General features: G+C 37.6%; 1 protein-coding gene across 1 annotated transcript; it reads right to left on the reverse strand.

Annotated features, from left to right (window-relative positions):
• Positions 1-3251: 3251 nt before the first annotated feature.
• LOC138839931 (melanoma-associated antigen B5-like) lies at positions 3252-4643 on the reverse strand. The gene is made up of 2 exons (XM_070039400.1): positions 4383-4643; positions 3252-4052 (listed from the first exon to the last, which is right to left on the reverse strand). The coding sequence occupies exons 1-2, from the start codon at positions 4641-4643 to the stop codon at positions 3252-3254; spliced, it is 1062 nt and encodes a 353-aa protein (XP_069895501.1).
• Between the last annotated feature and the right edge of the window lie 15510 nt (positions 4644-20153).

The following is a 20153-nucleotide window of genomic DNA, read 5'->3' on the forward strand; positions in this document are numbered from 1 at the left end:
ATTATTGTATTTCAATACATCTCTAAAGTTTTGAGTATATTTTTCCCTCATATATCTTCTTTCCCTCTGTATACTATTTTTTCAATTCTTTTCCATATTTGCACAGATCTTATAGGAGTTGCATGTTTAGTAATTTGAGAAACCTATATAGTTGTTTTCATATAGGTGAACTAGATTACATTCTAACCAACAGTTTATAAGTGTGAGTTGACAGATACATACGTATTGTAAAATAGTTATGATATGAGAACAGATTAGTTTCCTTTTTGGCCTAACTTTAGAGCTCTAAATAAAGTGCCAACATGGGAGCCATAAATAGAATAGCAAAGCTTAGGCTGAACCTTGTAAAAAATGACCAAAACTCTATCTCAAAAAGCAACTAGGAGCCAGGCAACAGTGACTCAGGCTACTCAGGAGGCCAAACTCTGAGGATGGCAGTTTAAAGTCAGCAGGAAAGTCCGTGAAACTTATTTCTAATTAACTACAAAAAGCCAGAAGTAGAGCTTTGGCTCAAGTGGTAGAGTGCTAGCTTTGAGCAGAGAAGCTCAGGGACAGCACCCAGACCCAGAGTTCAAGCCCCTGCACCAGCACAAAAAAATAAAAAAGAAAGAATAAAGAAGGAAAAGAAAAAAGAAAAATCTGAAGCCTGGGCCATAGTTCCTGCAGAAGAGAACCGACCCAGCAGTCATGAGGTGCAGTACTACCACAATAAATAAATAAATAAATAAATAAATAAATAAATAAATAAATAAAGATAGCTAGCTAGCTAGATAGGTAGGTAGATAGATAGATAATTACCTGCCAGTATGGTGATGCATGTCTCTAAGATATTGGGAGGCAGAGGTAGAAAGATTGAAGCGCAAGATCAGTTCTGGAAAAATGTATAGAACCTAACCTAAAAAATAAATGGAAGGAAAAAGGGAAAGGTAAAAGAAAGAATAAAGAAGGAAAAGAAAAAAGAAAAATCTGAAGCCTGGGCCATAGTTCCTGCAGAAGAGAACCGACCCAGCAGTCATGAGGTGCAGTACTACCACAATAAATAAATAAATAAATAAATAAATAAATAAATAAATAAATAAAGATAGCTAGCTAGCTAGATAGGTAGGTAGATAGATAGATAATTACCTGCCAGTATGGTGATGCATGTCTCTAAGATATTGGGAGGCAGAGGTAGAAAGATTGAAGCGCAAGATCAGTTCTGGAAAAATGTATAGAACCTAACCTAAAAAATAAATGGAAGGAAAAAGGGAAAGGAGGTGTAGTGCCTTTCAAAAAGCACAAGGCTCAGGGTTAAAAATCAATATTACAGAAGAAAGAGGAGGGTAGTGAGGGAGAAAAGTAAAAAAAGGAAAGAAAACTTGTTCCTTTCAAAACAAAAACACTTTGCTTTTCAAGAAATTGTGTTAAAGATAGATGATAAAACATAAATGCAGAGTAAATATTTATAATTTCATATTTTGTGTGGCTGAGTAAAACTTTGATTAATATATACATATATGTATATTATCCTCTCATCTCTTGTTGAGTACTTAGCCTAATTCCATTAATTATTGTGAATGGTACCATGAAAAGAATGTGTATTAGGTATGCTTTTCTATTTTCAGCTGACTTATTTTGGGTATATACCCAGGAGTGGATCTTATGAAAGTTGTATTTTTTGTTTTATGAGGAGCCACCATACAGATTTTTATGTGCTAGACTAATTTACATACCTGTGAACACTGTGTATGGGAGTTTGGTGAAGCAGCTCTATAAGTGACAGAGTGCCAGCAGAACAAGAACAAATCCCTGAGTTCAAACCCAGAAACTACCAGAAAAGAAAAAAAAAGTGTACAACAACATGGCATCTGGTAGGAAGTTTTTCATGAGGAAGACCTAGATAAATATCCAGTATGTGCACCTTAAATGGAAACAATCACAGATTCCCTTAGCCTGCTCATAAAAATACTGGTATAACTTGAAAGCTGATTTCTGGACTTGGAAAGGGAATGCTAGCCCAAGTAACTGCTACCCCAGAGGTAGCTCTGCTTGCTTCTCCCTAAGTTTAGGGTTATTTTCCCCCACTGGTTGAAACTCAAGCTGCTAGAATTGATGTCATCATAAGCTCTCCCAACTCTCCCACATATCATTCTACCCAGTGTTTCTATTTATTATCATTATAGCCTTGACAATATCTAGTTTTCACTTAAAGTTTGCCAAATGACAGTCAAGATAACCTAATGTTAAATTCCATTTTAACATAACTCTCCCAGTTCAAGGCCAAATGTGCCAGTGTAGTGGCTTTCACACATCTCATTCTAAGGGTTATGCATATTTCTCAGAAACTTCTTATAGAAAATTTGCATTATTGCTGGGCATTGGTGTCTCACACCTCTAATCCTAGCCCCTATGTTTGTTTGATTTGTGTCCCCTACAACAAATGAAGAAACACTAAAATTTTTCTTTCTTCTTCCAGTCCCATTTGTTTACTATTTCTTCTTCTCCTTTCCCTTTCCCTTCCCCTTTCCTGCCCACCTCTGCTATATGTTCTACCAGAGTAAGCAAACCAGCCAGCAGGCTAACTTAATCAGGAATATAATCTAGTGATCCCTGATCTGGGACTTCTCAGCCTCCAGACTGCTGAGAATTAAATATTGGTTACATTTAGGTGTATCTCTGTGCTATGCACCCCATCATTGATCAAAAGAATTTAGTTATAGTTCCCCAAGCAAGACTTACAGAATTTCATCTCTTGACTCTGAGGCACCTTCTAAGGGCATGGAATTTATTCACTGCCACAACTTCGAGTAGTCCACCACCAAGATTACATGTAAGTTCAAACAAAGTGGGGACTTGCAGTTTTAAAGTTTGAAAGGCATTGCACTGCAAATTTCTACTTGATTATTATAAGAAACAACCTCATGCACACTCACTTTTTAAACTTTAGCTCTAAGTCACGGAAGGCAGTTGAACATTTTACTTTTATAATTATTTCTCATTGACTCAAAAATTCATCAGGGGCTAGGTATCTACCATAACATCACGGGAATATCCTTAGCCCTTCCAAAAACTATATTCTCAGTGTATGCTGGATGAATAAAAGAAAAGAAACACAGTTGAAACTATAAAGATTTAATTTCAACAGTTTTTGAAAATGCTAAGAAAAACTGAACATTTAATTTTATCAAACAAAGTAAAAACAACAGAAGAAAACAAGGATTATGTAAACCATTTTCCTTACATTTCTAACTTTCACATTTTTCAAGACATGACTACTTTGATGTTTTACTTTTTCCCCTGGATAACTTTAAAGATTTAGATTCAACTGGATGAACACCCTGAGCAGCCTTAGGAAATATATGAGCTATGCCAGTGGCGCCAGGTTTGACTCCCTGTAGTTTCAGGGCTCGCTCCTTTTCCTCTTCCAAAGCTTCTTCATAAAGGGAAGCAAAGAAACTAGGTGAAGTTTCATTGACATTAGCCAAAAATTGCAGGACTTCCATTTTGCTGGTTTCAGCGAAGGCTTGAGGACCCCACAGGAACTCATAGCGTGTAGGATCACTGTTGGACACCTGCCGGTACTCCAGGTACTTCAGCCTCACCAAATCTTGAGTGATGAGCTTCTTGGGCTCTCCAAATATGTAGTGCTTCTTCCCAGGATAGACACGCATCAACTTCAGGAATTTCCAGATGTCTTCCTCAGTGGCACAGTTGCCCTTCAAGAATATCATAGCCAGGACATTCATCACAAAACCAGCCTTGGGGTAGCCCCTACCAGAACGAACTCTCCCATTGTTGGGGAGTTTCAGTTTGGTCACAAGATTGTATGTTTCAGGACTCACTTCTCTTACTTCAACTGCAAAGACGGCAGAGAGATGCTCACAGGCTTTCCTGAAGATCTCCTCAAAGTCCTTTTTATACTTCTGGCTGGTGATCCTGATCATGTCTTCCTTGGTAGTAAGCCGCTTCAGATTAAACCTGTAGAGTATGAACTGCTCTAGAAACCGAACCTCTCTGGACATAAGATCAAGGTGTGAAAACTCACTGGTGACATCTTTCTGAATAGCACCCTTCTTTAACTTTCGTTGGAATTTGGCACCTTTAAATGGCCTGGTGCTAGACATACCCACAGCAATAGCAGCAGTAGACAGTGCTGCAGAAACATCATCATCGGGCAAGGTAGATGGTGCTGAAGAAACAGCCTCATCAGTAGAGACAGCAGACGGCACTTTGAAAGCACCCATACAAGTGCTAGTAGCTTGTGAAGCAGAAATATCTGGATCAGAATTGCCAGTAGATGATGCTGCCAAAGCAGCCTCAGTAGTAGAAGCTGGAGACAGAGTTGGATCTACATCAGTAGAGCCAATAGATGGTGTTGTAGACATGGTATCATCATTAGGAGCTGTAATTTGTGCCACAGAAACACTAGTATCAATAGAGGTAGTAGACAATACTGTATGAGCTGGTACAACAGAAGCTGATGTTTTTTTCTGGGACTCTTTTGGAGTGCTACGTGACTTAGCCCTGGGCATAGTCTTAGAGGTTGGAGTAGACTCTTTTACCATTGCTGCTGTTTCCTTAGCATTCTCACCACCTTGGGCATTACTTCGGGCCTGGTTGCGTTTTTTACGGGCATGGAGCTTACTTTTCTGACCTCGAGGCATGATGATTCTTGGTAGAACCAATAGGAAGTAGTGTGGACAGGAAAGCTTTTATTTACAGCCACCTAGACAAGCGACAGTGAAATTGTTTTAGCACCTTCAATTCTCCATGAGAGTACTACTCTAGAAACTCACAAGGCTGCTGTTCTAATCATCCTGTCCCTGTGAAGGAAGGCAGAGAGGTTCTGAGGCTATACCTATCCATGACTGTGTGGGCTGGATGGGATTTTGTCAGGAGCTGATACCAAGTCCACCTTGTTTCAAGATGTAGGGATCCTCCAATGTTATAGGGGTCTACTTTATAGCAACAATTTTCTGTTGCTGTAGACTCATTAAACAAAAATCAAATATGCCACTGGGACCCTAGGTAAAAAGTTAAGGAGCTTCTCTGCCTGCCATCCCTGTCATGAAGAACTTTTTGGAGTTATGTGGAACCCTCTGTCATGGGCAACATGACTGTGCAGAACTCATTTAGGGAACTCCCCTCAATTCCAGATACTACCTGATTCTTTTAGCTCCCTTCTACTGACTGGTCACTATCTCCTTACACCAGTTCTCATGTATCTTAGATTTGATATAAAGAAGTAATAGGAAACCTGGGACTTCCAGGGGTGAATGCATCAATGGGCATCCTATTTATTATCTATTCAATGGTGAATGGCCCTCTTAAATTTTTCATTGTTCTCTGAATGCTTCCTTAAGACATTTTTCTGCTGATATCTCCAGATATCTCCTCACAGTATATAATAACCACCTCTGTAATCCATGACCTCACAAGGCGAAAAAGACAGGATGAGTGGGTGCTAACCTCTTGTGGCTATATACTTAGTGCAGAGAAAAAAACCTATAAATCTTCCTAATGTGTACTTTAGGCCATCTCATTTACATTAAAGTCCTCCCCACAGTTTCTACATGTCCCCCTTCCCCCTTCCCATCCCCAATACTGTGGAAGGAAATGAGTATCAGTCACTTCCAACAGGGTGGTATTTCTCTCATTCCTCCCACGGGGTCCTTAGTTATATCCCTGGTGGTTGGTCATACCTGGGATACTCACCTAAGCTGACTTGAGAACCTCTCCCCATGGTTGAGGGCCTCCTCTCCTAGAACCCCTTTTGCAAAAGTTAGCTTTATAGCCTTATTTGGGGTCTCCCATAATGGAAGGCAGTGGCCGGTTGTGTGCTATCTCACTCTTCTGGAACCAGTGATCCCCTCTAGTGTTCTGCCTTTGAATCCCTATGATAGAATACGCGTTTGTGTGGGGGGTTTTTTCATCATTATTTTATTTGTGCTGATCCTGGAACTTGAACGCAGGGCCTGGGTGATGTCCTTGAGCTTTTGTGGTCAATGTGAGTGCCATTGGAGATAAGTTTCATAGACTCTCTCTCGTCCGGCTTTGAACCACAATCCACAGATCTCAGTCTCCTGAGTACCTAGGATTACAGGCGTGAGCCACCAGCACCTGGGTTCCCTCTCCCCCTCCCCTTCTTAGTACCAGGATTTCAACTCAGAATCATATTCTTTCTAGGTACATCCACCACTTGAGCTAGCCTCCAGTCCTGGTTACTCCTTTTTCTGACTTGAGCTCCCACTCCACCCATTCCTCCACTACTTGGCTTCAGGCAAAAGTCCTTCCTTGGCTTTCTGTACCATTATGTAGGAAAAACAGGCTCACATTCATTGACTTCTATGTCTTGGTCTACTGCAAGCTGCAAACACAGTAGTATCCGTACTTATGCCCTAAGGTTCCTCGCCATTGCTATGCTACTTTCAACATTTCCTGTTTGGAAATGGGCCCTATCACTTTCCTGAGACCCTTGAGGCAGAAATGCGCAAGCACAGAAGCTTCTATTTCCTCCCAATGGTTTCTTCTCCTAACTGGGAACACGAATAACGGTTTTGTAAGGAATGGAAGGGGCACTTTTCTAACGTAGAATTTATATTAGTCACTCTTAAGTTCCTCACCTTTACTTCTCACAGAAATTGGAATTTTCTCTTCTTGCTTTCTGCTCTCTGCTTAACTGGAAACCGCAGTCTAGAACCTTCCTGAACTCCACCCCCTAAACCGGAAGGGGATTTGGCCACCACCACCCTTAGGAGGGGCCAACACATAGTGAGCAGTATCTGTGGTCTCCCCCACTACATGGAGATTGTTGGCTAGACCAGTCATGGTGCATTCTAGATTTGATTGGTCCTTACTGTTAGGATCCGCCCTCTGCCACGCCCCCTTAAAGTGACATCCTTACATTTTGAAGCTCCTCCTTCGGGAAGTCATGCTTACAGCTGAGGGTGTGCCTCCAGATGTCCCTTTTTGGCAAGCACAAAGTTACCACCTCATACCCTCATACACACCAAAGGAAAAAAAGCAAGAAATCTATATAGCAACTATTTCATTATGTATAAAAGCTCGTTAAGGTATGGCTGTGACTGTACCCCATTTTTTAAATTACATGCTCTGAGCGTTTACCTCCGTCCGCATCATGGTTCCTGTCTCCTTAATGAAATGCTTCCAGCCAAATGCTTCATCCCTCCATGCTGGTTTCTCCTCCAGAAGTATGGAGATTTGAATTCAGGGCTTTTCTCTTGCTTGACTGTGCTCTACCACTGGAGTCTAGCACCTAGCTTTTTGCTGACTCTATTGGAGGAGGAATCTTCCAAACTTTTCTGCCTGCCTGAGTTAGCTTTGAACCAAGATCCTCCTATCTCAACCTCCTGAGTAGTTAGGATCACTGTCACCTGACCCTTACAAACTTGAGTAGTGTCCTTATTTCATGTAGTGGAAACAACAGTTCTTAGTCTGCATAGTGATGTAGCATAGGCAAGCTGAGGAAAAAAGTTGAGGCTTGTACTAGGAAATAGCTGTAAGGAGAATCTTGGTGGTCTATTCTTTCTGTTGACACATACTCAATCCTTATTTGTTCTGAATAATGCAATTAGTAGAATAAACAATCTAAACTGCTTGACTGTGTGACATCCCATCTTTAAAAGTTAACTGATAATACGGATGTAGACATTATTGTTCCCACCAAATACAATTTTCTCCTTTTTGATTTTCAAAACTCTCATTTATTTTGGTATTCATAGTGTTCTTTCTTGCTATAGGTACTAATCCTGTATTGTGAGCACACCATTTAAAAAGTCATCTAAAATAATTTTTTGAGTAGTGATTAGGAAAGTGAGTATTGTATTTTTGAAGATTATTGGTTTTTCTTTTTCTTTTTTGGGGGTATATTGAGATCAGTGGAATGTTATTGTTTTTATGAATCATTTCTCATTTAAATTTTTCTAATGATGTTCTATTTATTTTGTATTTTATGTTTAAAGGCATGATATTTCTAATAAAAACCTCTTAGTGCAAAAATCCTCATAATTTGAATTACAAAGAATTATCTTTGTCCTCAAGTTTATCTGCTTGTTTATTGGTGGTAAAATTGCATAGGTCCAACTGTGTACTTCCTCAGAAGGTACATAATGTCTTTTGCATCCTCTGTTGTGATGTTGGCAGCTGTCATCTATATCCATTAATTTCTTAGGTTTTTACAGTATATTAGTTCTCTTATTCTTAATTTTCTTCATCTTTATTACCTGAAATTATTTTGTGAGAAATTTTCATTGGCATGTTAGTGATAGTTATACCATTTCCTTATTAGTATTAATTATTAGTAATATGTAGATATATAGATATGTGGATATAAAACTTGTCTAGCCTAATATCATTAATTTCAACCTCTTTCATTTGTAATTAATAATATATATGGTTGTCCATATACATTTTTCAATGAACTGGCTTTTAATAGTTGGTTCTTAATTTCCTAATTCATCAGTGTTGCATTTGTCTTTATCATTAGTACCTTTTTTCTTCTGGTATCTGTATCGTTTTATATATGGTATTTATTTTCCAGATTCTTGAATTGTTTGGAAATTTTTCATATTTATTTTCTTATGAATAAATATATTCACTGATATTACAATAGTAGCTGTATTAAGGGCCTTGAATTTTATATTCAGGTGCTCTACCAATTGATCCATTCCTCAACCCCATTTTGCTTTAGTTATTTTTGAGATTTGGTCTTGCATTTTTGCAAGGGTCAGCCTATTTCAAGGTCCTTCTACTTTCCTGGCTAGGTAGGATGTCAGGCATATAGAACTTATAATATTGGTTGAGATGTGGGTCTCACTACCATTACACCAAAGCAAGCCTTGAACCCTCATCCTCACATTTCCAATTTCAGAGTAACAGGAATTAACAGGTGGGAGATATTATATCTGGCTAAATATTTATCATGAAATAAATATTACTGTTAGCACTACTTTGGATAACTGTTAACAGTATGCTGACAAAACATTTTATGTAGAGCTCAATTCTTTAGAAGTTGAATGTATCATAGAGCCTTCTAGTCTGAGTATAAAAGCTGTAACTTTGGGCAGAAATAAAAATTTTAAAAGAGGTTTGAGGAAAATGATACCTTTGATGTTTTATATTTACCTTATTAGTGATAGAACTCACTTGAATAAATTTAAATTCTAATGATAAGCCTTTTCTTTTTCAAGAAAAAGGAGTTTACATGATGAAATTGATGAAAAGATACCAGAAGTAAACATCTGTGGGTACACATAGAAACACAAACTATAACTTGGGTGTGGGAGGTGGGGGAGGAAAGTAGGAGAAAATTGAGGGAAGGGGTAACAAGTTTGACAAGAAATGTACTTATTACCTTAAGTAACTCTAGAACCTCTGTATATCATCTTGACAATAAATTTTTTTTAAAAAAATAAAAAACACAAACTAAAAATACGTCTCAAGGGAGATATTTTTAATTGATAAACTTTACATTTGTACTTTTGACATTACTTGGGATTAAACCCAGGGCATTCTATTTGTTAGTCAGGTGTTCTACCTTTTGAGGCATGCCTCAGTGCCTTTTGCTTTATTGATTGAGAAAGATTTTTTATTTAGAAAGATATATAAGGAGTGTGATCTCCTATTAATGATTCTCACATAGTTGGAATGACAGTTGTATACCATCATGCCCAGTTTTATTGATTGGGATGGGGTCTGACGAATTTTTTACCCTTCCTGGCCTCATACAGTGATCTTCCTGATCTCTGACTACCTAGTAGCTAAGGATTACAAGTGTGAGACATGATATTTGTGCATATTCTTTATTTTTCAGATTTATTTCAGGTTTAAAGTAAAAATTTGGGTGAAAATTTTAGTTCCATAAACTGTCAAATCCTACTCAATAATGTTTCTTTTGGTGCTAACACCTAGAATTACTGTGTTAAAATCTTATATTAAATGAGTTAATATTAATGCTCTATTTTAGCTAAAATCCATAGATCATATTATCATTTACTCTTTGTTATATGGGAATTATATAAAACAAACTATTTTCAGTACACTAAAAGATTCCTCTGAGCTTCCTTATTCATCCCTTCCTGCATAGCTTTGACAATCTTCTTTAAAATACTTTCCATAATTTTTCTTTTATTTCCCAAATGTTAAGTAATTGGAATCATACAATATGTAGTCATATTTAAATAGAAAAAATGTCATTTAAAATACATGACTTACTCAATCGTAGACTATATTTTTATATGCTGAACAACAACTTGTTTTTTTTTCCAGTACTTTACAACTGTGCACAAAACTGCTTTGAATATTTTTTGTGTAGGATTTTTGTTGTTGTTGTCGGTCATGGGGCTTGAACTCAGGGCCTGGGCACTGCCCCTGAGCTTTTTCACTCAAGGCTATCACTCTACCACTTTGAGCCACAGTGCCACTTCCAGTTTTCTGGTGGTAAATTGTAAATAAGTATCTTATGAACTTTACCACCCGGGCTGGCTTTGAACATGATGCTCAGATCTCAGCCTCCAGAATAGCTAGGATTACAGATGTGAGCTACTGGCGCCCGGCTTGTGTAGGTTTTTTGTTGACATAATTAGGGTATAAACACCAAGAAGTATATATAACTGCAGGGTAATATAGTAAAAACATGTTTGTTTACTGTATAAAATACTTCTACATTGTCCTACAGTGAGGTCGTAACATTTCTCTTCCTCCAGAACTAAATCAGGAATCCTACTGATAGGTATTCTTTCCCTCATTGGATCTTGTCAAACATTTTCATAAATGGTGTTGGTATCTTGTTTTAAGTTATATTTCCCTAATATACATAGTTAAACATCTTTTCATGTGCTTTTGTTGTAGAGAAATTATACCACTTCTACCTAAATATTTAACAAAGTTCACCACTGAACCAATTTCAGATAATTAGTTTTTTGGTAGGAAAGATTATTGTTTTTAATGATTTCAAAGTTATAGAACTATATAGATGCTTTATCTCTGCATATATTTATCTAGATGTCTTGTAAGGAATTGAACCATTTCATATAGGTTACCAAATTTATGAGCAGAAAGTTGCTTGTAACATTCATTTAATACATTTTTACTGATCATGAAGTTTGCTAGATAACTTAATTTTAAATGCCATTTTATTTTCTTTTTGTACTGATCGTGGGGCTTGAACTGCCGGACTAAGTGCTGTCCCTGAGTATTTTTGCTCAAGGCTAGCACTAACTCTACCACTGGAGTTCAGCACCACTTCTGGCTTTTTGGTGGTTAATTGGAGATAAGAGTCTTGTGGACTTTCCTGCCTGGACTGGCTTCAAACTAGATCCTCAGGTCTCAGTTTGCTGAGTAGCTAGGATTACAGGCATGAGCAAACAATGCTGGATTTCAGTGCTACTTTAATGCAATGCATATAGCTATTTCAGTATAATGCCCAAAGTGCCAATATAGTGGTTTCTGCACAATTTACCCATAGGGATTGTAATAGATAATTCTCAGAAACTCTTTATAAAAAAACTGCCCCCCCACACAAAAATAATATAGTGTAAAAGTGTGTTTCTCTACATGGGAAAGTCCAGTACTCCTTCATTTCTGACAAATTTGCATTTGTGTTTTAGTTTACCCTCAGTCCAAATATAACTTTTCAGAAGTTTTCCATTATGAATCTAATTCTTTTATTTTTACCCCCTACCATTCCCATACACCAGATACATAGGCTGAAACCTAGGCCCCCATATGATTATATTGGAAGGAAAGGCTTTGGAAAAGTAATTAGGGTTAGATTCTTCCTCATCAGAGTAGGCCACCATGTCCTGACTACTATCTCTGTAAACAAAGGAAAACAGACTAGAGTTCTTCTTTCTTTTCCTTGTCATTTTGCCCACTATTCCTTATCCTTTTCTCTCCGCCCTTTCCCTCCCAATACTGCATGCAAGGCCAATATAAGTAAGGAAGCCATGAATAGCCACCTCATCATGAACTAAATTTGTTAGCACCTGGATCTGGGGCTTCTCAACATCTAGAAGTGTGAGAGTTAAATGACCATTAGATTCCAGAGTGCAATGGCCACCATCAGGCATCAGTATTTTATCATGGCATTTATAAGCAAAATATAGGATTTTTTTATAGATAGGAATTTTGTCTCTTAACAATGAGACAACTTTTTTTGTCAGGTGTAAGGCTTGAACCCCGGGCCTGAGAACTGTCTCTCAGCTCTTCATCTCAAGGCTAATGCTCTACCACTTGAGCCGCAGCACCACTTCCAGTTTTCTGGTGGTTTATTAGAGATAGGAGTCTCATGGACTTTCCTGTCTGGGCTGGATTTGAACCATGATCCTGAGATCTCAGCCTCCTGAGTAGCTAAGATTATAGGCACGAGCCACTGGCCCCTGGCTCAACAATGAGACAACCTTTGAGGACATGGAATTTACTGCTTCTATGACTTGGGTTGGCCCACCACACCGATTATATGAAAATTCAAGAAAACTGGGAACTTGAAGTTTCCCAATTTCTGTAAGGCCTTGCACTACACATTTCAATTTGATTGGTCTCATACGAAGCACCTTCATGATCATTCATTCTTTTTATTTTACCTCCAAGTCATTAAAACATAGTTGAATATTTTCCATGTAGAGCTGCAACTAATGGGCTAAAAATTATATGCAAGCATTGAGTCAAATAGTTGAGTTTCCCATTAGTATTCCAAACCCTTCTAAAGACTATACTCCCAAGAAATGTTTGATAAATAAGATTGAAATAATACAGCATATTTTATAAACATTTTAGTTGAACTTTTTAAAGAATTTTTTTTTTTTTGGTCCGGTCGTTGGGCCTGAACTCTGGGCCTGGGCGCTGTCCCTCAGCTCTTCAGCTCAAGGCTAGCGCTCTACCACTTGAGCCACAGCGCCACTTCCGGTTTTTTTCTTATGTGGTGCTGAGGAATCGAACCCAGGGCCTCAGGGCTTCAGGCATGCAAGGCAAGCGCTCTACCACTGAGCCACCTTCCCAGCCCTTTAGTTGAACTTTTTTTGAAAAAGGCAAGAAAAAGCTGGAAATATTTATTTTAATGAGACAACAGTAAAAACAAGAAGAAAAAAACAAGGATGGATATGTTTAAATTTATACCACAACAACATTTTCTATCTTATGGTTATTGTTTTATTTTCTTATTTAGACAATTTTACAGCTTCAAATCCAACCAAGTTGGAGAATGCTTGATGAAGGACATTAGAAACTGTACAAGCTTTGGCAGTAGTGCTAGGCTTCTGTGTCTCTGGGTTCAGGGCTCCTTTCTAATTTCTCACAGCATCCTTATAAAGGGAAGTAAAGAAAGAAGGGGCACGTTCATTAATCTTTGCCAAAAACTTCAAGACTTCCATCTCGCTGGTTTCAGCATAAACTTGAGGAAGCCACAGGAATTCAAAGCATGGAGTTTCACTGTTGGGCAACTGCCGGGACTCCAGGTACTTCAGCCTCACCAAATCTTGCATGATAAGCTTCCTGGGCTCTCCAAAGACATAGTGCTTCTTCCCATGGTATACTTGCATCAAGTTAAGGATTTTCCAGGTGTCTCACTCAGAGGCACAGTTGCCCCTCAGGAATACCATACCCAAAACATTCATCATGAAACCGGTCTTGGGGTAGCCTCGCCAGGATGAATTCTCCCATGTGTGGTGGAGTTTCAGTTTGGTCAGAAGAAAGTATATGTCATGGCTCACTTCACTTACTTCACCTGTAAAGACAACTCATAGGTTTTCCTGAAGATCTCATCAAAATCCTTTCTGTAGTTTGGGTTGATAGCACTCAACATATCTTCCTGGGTAATGAGCTTTTTCAGATTAAACTTGGAGAGTATGAACTTCTCCAGGAACTGAACCTCTCTGAATACAAGATCTAGGTATGAAAACTCTGTACAGGAATATTTCTTAGAAGGGCTCTTTTAAAACTCTTCGTGGAGTTGAGAACTAGATTTACCCATAGTAATAGCAGCAGTAGACAGTGCTACAGAAACATCCTTATCTGTTGACAAGGTATATGATGCTTCAAAAACATCTACATTGGTAGGAGCCATACATGGTATTGAAGAGGCACACACATCATTAGAGGTAGAAGATTGTATAGCAGAAACACCTATATAAGTATTATCAGTAGATTATAGTATTGAAACAGCATCTGCAGGAGCTGTGGTTGATGGTGCTTCCCTACATGACTCAATATCAAGCACACTCTTAGAGGATAGACTCTTTTTCTGCCAATAATTTTTCTTTTAATACCACTACAACCCTGAGTATCACCACAGGTCTGGAGGCATTTCTCATAGGCATTGAGCTTAATTTTCTGAACTTAAGGCATAAAGAGTCTTATAGGGACAAGAGGAAAAAGAGTATGCCAGAGAAGTTCTGATACAGGAACCTGGAGAAAGGAGAAAGAAATTTACCTTCAGTAAAGAGATAGCATATGGCATTGACCAAGGGTCCCTCTGCAATTTTCTATGACATCCGTTTTCTAGCAACTCCCAAAGCTCCTATTCTGGTCAGCTTGTTTCCTTTGAAACAAGTTAGAATATTCTTAGGCTATACTCTCCATGTGTTGGTGGGCTGGATAGGATATAACATGGTAGTGATACTCTTCTGATTTGAGGTATGGCTATCCTCTGGGGTCTTTATAAGAACCATTGCCTTAACTGTGGGAAGCAGTTATTCTGAACCTAAGTCAGCAAAGAAAAATGTAAGATGTATGTGAGATCCTACAGGTGGAATTAAGGGAGCTTCTTAGACTGCCATTCCTTTCATAGACAGCCAATTATGTATATGTGGAACCCTCTCTGTTAGGTACTTGTTGAGCATGCAAGACTCAATCAGGAAAATCACTTGAATTCCATGAAGTACTTGGTATACTTCTTTCAATTCTAGTGACCCTCATGAGATTTAGTTCATACCTCTTAGATTTGCTATTCCTCAGGCTGATAGTACTGATCTTGGCTTTCTATGATTTAATGTATAAAATGAGTAGGCCTCTAGTTCTTTGTTATGTGCTCAGTGATGCTTCATTCTCAAAATGTTCCCCTTACCACTGAACCGTCACTTTACCTAGAATGTCTTTCTTCTTGCTGGTTTTCCTGAGAACCCTTCATAGGAAATGATGGCCACTTTACCAGCCACTGATATCCTACGGCTGAGAATATAGGGTTCATTGAATGCTAACCTCCTACCTAATATATTCTTCCATGATTATCCTCATCTTACTGCTACAAAATACCTATAAATCCTCTATTCTGGCCCTTAGACTATTCTCTTTAGATTATATTCCTCAGAACTATTACCAACACCCCATGCCATAGGAGGAAAATACTAATCATATTATCTTTGAACTGACAAACAGAATGATGGTTCCTTCAGTCTTCCATTGGGTCCTTAGCTGCATTTCTGGCTGTTCCTGAGGAACTTCCCTATACTGACTTGAGGATGTAACATTGCCCAAAACCTGCATGTCCCTGAGCTCCTTCTTGATGAAGTTATTCTGTTTGGGGAATGGCACAGTCTAGCTGGGTAGAATCTCATTGTTCTGGAGCTAGTGATTTCCTCAGAAATCAAGCAAGGCTATCCCATTCTGGAATCCATGTGAACACAGTACTCCTTATATTCATTTTTAAAATGTTTTTTATTGTAAAAATCGTGTACAGAGGGGTTACAGTTACATGAGTAAGGTAATGAGTACATTTCCAATCGAGCATGGTTACCTCCTTCTTTGATTTTCCCCCTACCATCCCTTCCCTCCCTACCTCCCCAACTCCCCCTCCCGCCTGCAAGTTGTAAAGTTCATTTTCAACATAGTGTCTTGTATATCTCATTTTTACAATGGGTCATCCTTGTTTCAGCATTTTATTGTTTCCCTTCCCCTCCCCAAATTAGGAAAAAAATGTACATACCAGATTCAGGGCACCAACATCAAATACAGTGAAAACAGGGGCATTCCTCAATATAATAAAGGCTGTGTATGACAGATCGACAGACAGCATTATACTTAATGGTGGAAAGCTAAAGCCATTTCCTCTAAACTCAAGAATAAGATAAGGATCTCCACTCTTCACTTCTCTTCAATTTAGTATTAGAATGCCTAGCTACAGCAGTAAGAAAAGACGCAAATATAAAGGGGATCCAAATAGGGAAAGATGGAAGTACAACTCTCACTCTTTGCAGATGACAGGGTCTTGTATTTAAAGAATCCCATGGACTTCACTCCCAAATTACTCGAGCTGATCTGAAATTTTGGCAAAGTAGCAGCCTATAAAATTATTCTTTTTTGTGTGAAATTTTGTTTTGTTTTCAAAAATACTGGGTTTAGATCTTGGTTTAGATTTTCATGACCAAGCCTCAACTTCCTTGTTATTCTTGTCTCTGACTGGAACCAACACTGTACTATCTCCCTCTCCTCCCACTCAATTCATTCAACTAGGGCCTTCAGATTTCTATACTATCACATAGTAAAATTGGGCTCACAACTTCCCAACATCATCTCACTCTCACACCCTAAGTGCCCTTCTTCCTCCCCTGTACTCTTTCCTTCTCACCTCACTTTTCTGCCCCCACCTCTTTGTTCATTGCTCATTTTCCCTTTCTCCCCATGTAATCCTTCAGGAAAAAGCCCTTTGCTTCCCATACCATCACATGGGAAACCAATCTAACATTCACCTACTTCCTTGAAAACTTCTTTATTTTTTTCTTTTCTAGTAGACCATGGTTTGAACTAATCGACTTGCAACTGCTCAACTTACTATCACATAAACAGCAGACACACAAAGCCCCTCACAACCTTGAAGCCCCTAGCACCAGGAAAGAAAAGTTAATAACAAGTATCCCTTCCTTTCTGGGATACGTAATTGTATCAGTTTCAGAACATTTTAGTTTGATTGGTCCTGGCACTTTAGGCTCCTCCCTCTGCTACTACCCTTTACTGTGAGGTCTTTGCAATTCTGAGCTACTCTTTCCAAAAATTAGCCGAACACCTGGGGTATGGCTCAAGTTGAGCTTCACTTGCCTATCAAGCCATGGCCCTAAACTCAAACTCTAATACCAGAATAGAAAAAAATAAGAAAAAAGAAATCAGTCTGGAAATTATCACATTATGACTAAGAACTGACTATGAGATTTCTGACTGTACCCTTTTGTTTTTCTAAATCATCACTGTGGTTCTTGTATTTTTAATGAAAGCCCTCTTCTAAATTCATCAGCTCTCCAAACTCCTTTTGTTTCCTGGAAATATTGAGGTTAAGCTCCAGAGTTAGCTCACCATGTGTTCTTCCACTTGAGCCAAGCCTCCAGTACTACTTTTTTATAGTAACTTTATTGAAAGACTCTGATATATTTTTCTGCCTGGGTTTGGATTTTAAACAGGAGAATTATCTTAGGCTCTTCAGTACATATAATTACAAATGTGAGTCACTGTTAATTCACCCCTGCAAACTCTTGAGTAGTAAGTTCCATTACTTCATGTAGTGGAAATAACAGCTCTTAGTCTCCAGACTGATGAAACATGAAGAACAGGGCTGAGGTTTGTAATAGGAGATGAATATAAGAGAAAACCCACCATATTCCATTCCTTTCTTTCACTGCACAAGCTCAATCCTTTTAATTAATCTTCTTCTGAGTTATATAATTAGTGTAGAAAAGAGGCTGTAATTTTTTAGTAAAATTATAGTATTAAAAATAAGTTCTATGATGGTTTTTGATGTGTCACATTTACTTAATGATTGAATCTACATTAACAAATTTTAAAAGCTACCGATTAAATAATGTTCCTTGTTTCTTAGCAATGCTTGTGTTTTCCATGAGAATATAGATAAAAATAAATAATTGACTGGCTGCTAATATTTATTGATAACTGAGGATAACAGAAACTACTCTCAATATACAAGTGCAGACTATTCATGAGTATAAGTATTGTGAATAATTTCAGATTAACAGAAATTTGAGATAGCAGGACAGAAAGTCTGTGTAAACTTTTACATTTCTTCCCTCCACAGTGTCTATTGGTACTGACATCTAGCATTAGTATGCTGTTTGTTGCCATAAATAAGTCAATAATGATGCATTCCTATAATATAGCTTAAGTCTATAGTTAACATTGCTATTTACTCTGTTGTAAATTCTATTAATTTTATTGAAAACGCATACATTGACAAGTAGAGATCATCAATCAGCATAGAATCATAAAAATATTTTCACTATACTAAGGATTCTAAAATATTTTAGCTATACTAAGAATTCTGTTTTCCACTTATTCATTCCTCTCTTCCTCATGAGCACCTCTTCTGTTTTCTATTGATTCTTGATCTGCCTTTTTGCAGAATGTTGTATAGTTCGTAGCATACAATATATTCTTGTCTAAGCTAATTTTGCTAATAAATGAACATTTTGGTTTTCATAGCTTAATAGCTTATTGATCTTTATCATTAAATATTATTCTACTGCATAAGTTTACCACAATTTGTATATCCATTAATCTATTGAAAAACTTCTATGGTTTTTATCTCTTTGATAACTACTCGTAAAGATGATATGAATATTTTTGTGCAGGTTTTAAAGCACACATTATTTTCAAGATATTTGGGTAAAAATCAGAATGTGAAATTGCTGGATAACATGGTAAGAGCATGTTCACTTGTATAAAATACTGCCCGAGTATCCCTTTATCAAATAGTGCTAAATTACTGGAACATTCCTACTAGCAATAAATCAAGGATACTCATGCTGTACAGTATCAGGCCTACTTTACACTGATTATTTTGGAGATAGAATCTCATGGTCTTTTCTGCCTAAGCTAGCTTTGAGCTATGATCCTACAGATTACCACCTCCTAGCTCCAACATATGATCTTATCAGTGGTTTGAACTTTGTTCTAATTACTGTGTCCAGATAACTCATTGTTTAATTTGAAATTCTCTTATGATATGTGGTATTAAAAATCTATTCATGTTCTTATTTATAGGGAACTGGTATGATTTTTTTCCCTAAATATTACAATTTACCACAAGCTTTTTTAAAAATTTTAATTAATTTTAATTTTAATTTCAGGCTTTTTTCTGTTAAGGTTTTAATTTTTCTCATTCATGCAAATCTATAGGAGGCTCAAGCTCTAATTTTTCCAAGTGCCTTTGAAACAGTTGATTCACTTTATTTAGTTGCCAAATTTTTGTACATAGAGTTAACAATTTTCTTTAATATACTTTTTAAAATTCCATGTTTTGCTGGGTTACATTAATTATATAGGGAAGGGTTTCATTATTACAACTTCACACATGTGCATACTGTATTCCAATCAATAATACCAACTCTATCACTTTCCCTGCCTCCTTCCTCCAAATAAAATCCCCAACAGGTTTCATTACTTCATTTTCATAGTTCCAATCAATCATTTCATCAGCATTCAGACTCTTTCATCCTCTTACCCACCAGATGTCTCTTCCTAGTACTCACTCACCATACCCACACATCAGAAGATATTTCTTTCTCCCCAACCCATACATATTTATTGTTGTCCTCATGTATATTTGTAATATATTAGTTATTGACTATCTTTGTTTCCTTTGTCTCTTCCCTTTCTCCTCCCCTAAGAAGTCCCTTAATTTGATTCATATTGTAGGTTTAACTTCCCAAATTTTATGAATATATATGTCTTTTAGTTCTAGGTTCCACATATGAGTGAAAACATAGGACTGCTTTTTGAACTAGTCTTGCTCAGTATGATGTTCTCTAGTTGTTTTCCTGAAACTGGCACAATTTTCATTATGCCTATGTAATATTCATATATACACATATATGTACACACACATATATATATATATAAACATACTATACATTTTTTATCTCTTCATTTATTATTAGCATCTAGGTTGCTTCCATAGTTTTTCTTTTTTCTTTTTTGGCAGTTGTGGGGCTTGAACTCAGGGCTTGGGCACTATCCCTGAGCCTCTTTGTGCTCAAGGCTAGTGCTCTACCACTTGAGCTACTGTGCCACTTATGACTTTGAGTGGTTAATTGGAAATAAGAATCTCGCAGGGACTTGTCTACTCAGGCTGGCTTCGAACTATGGGTCTCAGATCTTAGCCTCCTGAGTAGCTAGGATTACAGGTATATGCCACTGGTACCTGGTTTCCGAAGTTTTTC

Source organism: Dipodomys merriami, unplaced genomic scaffold, assembly GCF_024711535.1.
Source record: "Dipodomys merriami isolate MVZ:Mamm:240054 unplaced genomic scaffold, mDipMer1.0.p SCAF_3, whole genome shotgun sequence".
NCBI classification, from domain to species: domain Eukaryota; kingdom Metazoa; phylum Chordata; class Mammalia; order Rodentia; family Heteromyidae; genus Dipodomys; species Dipodomys merriami.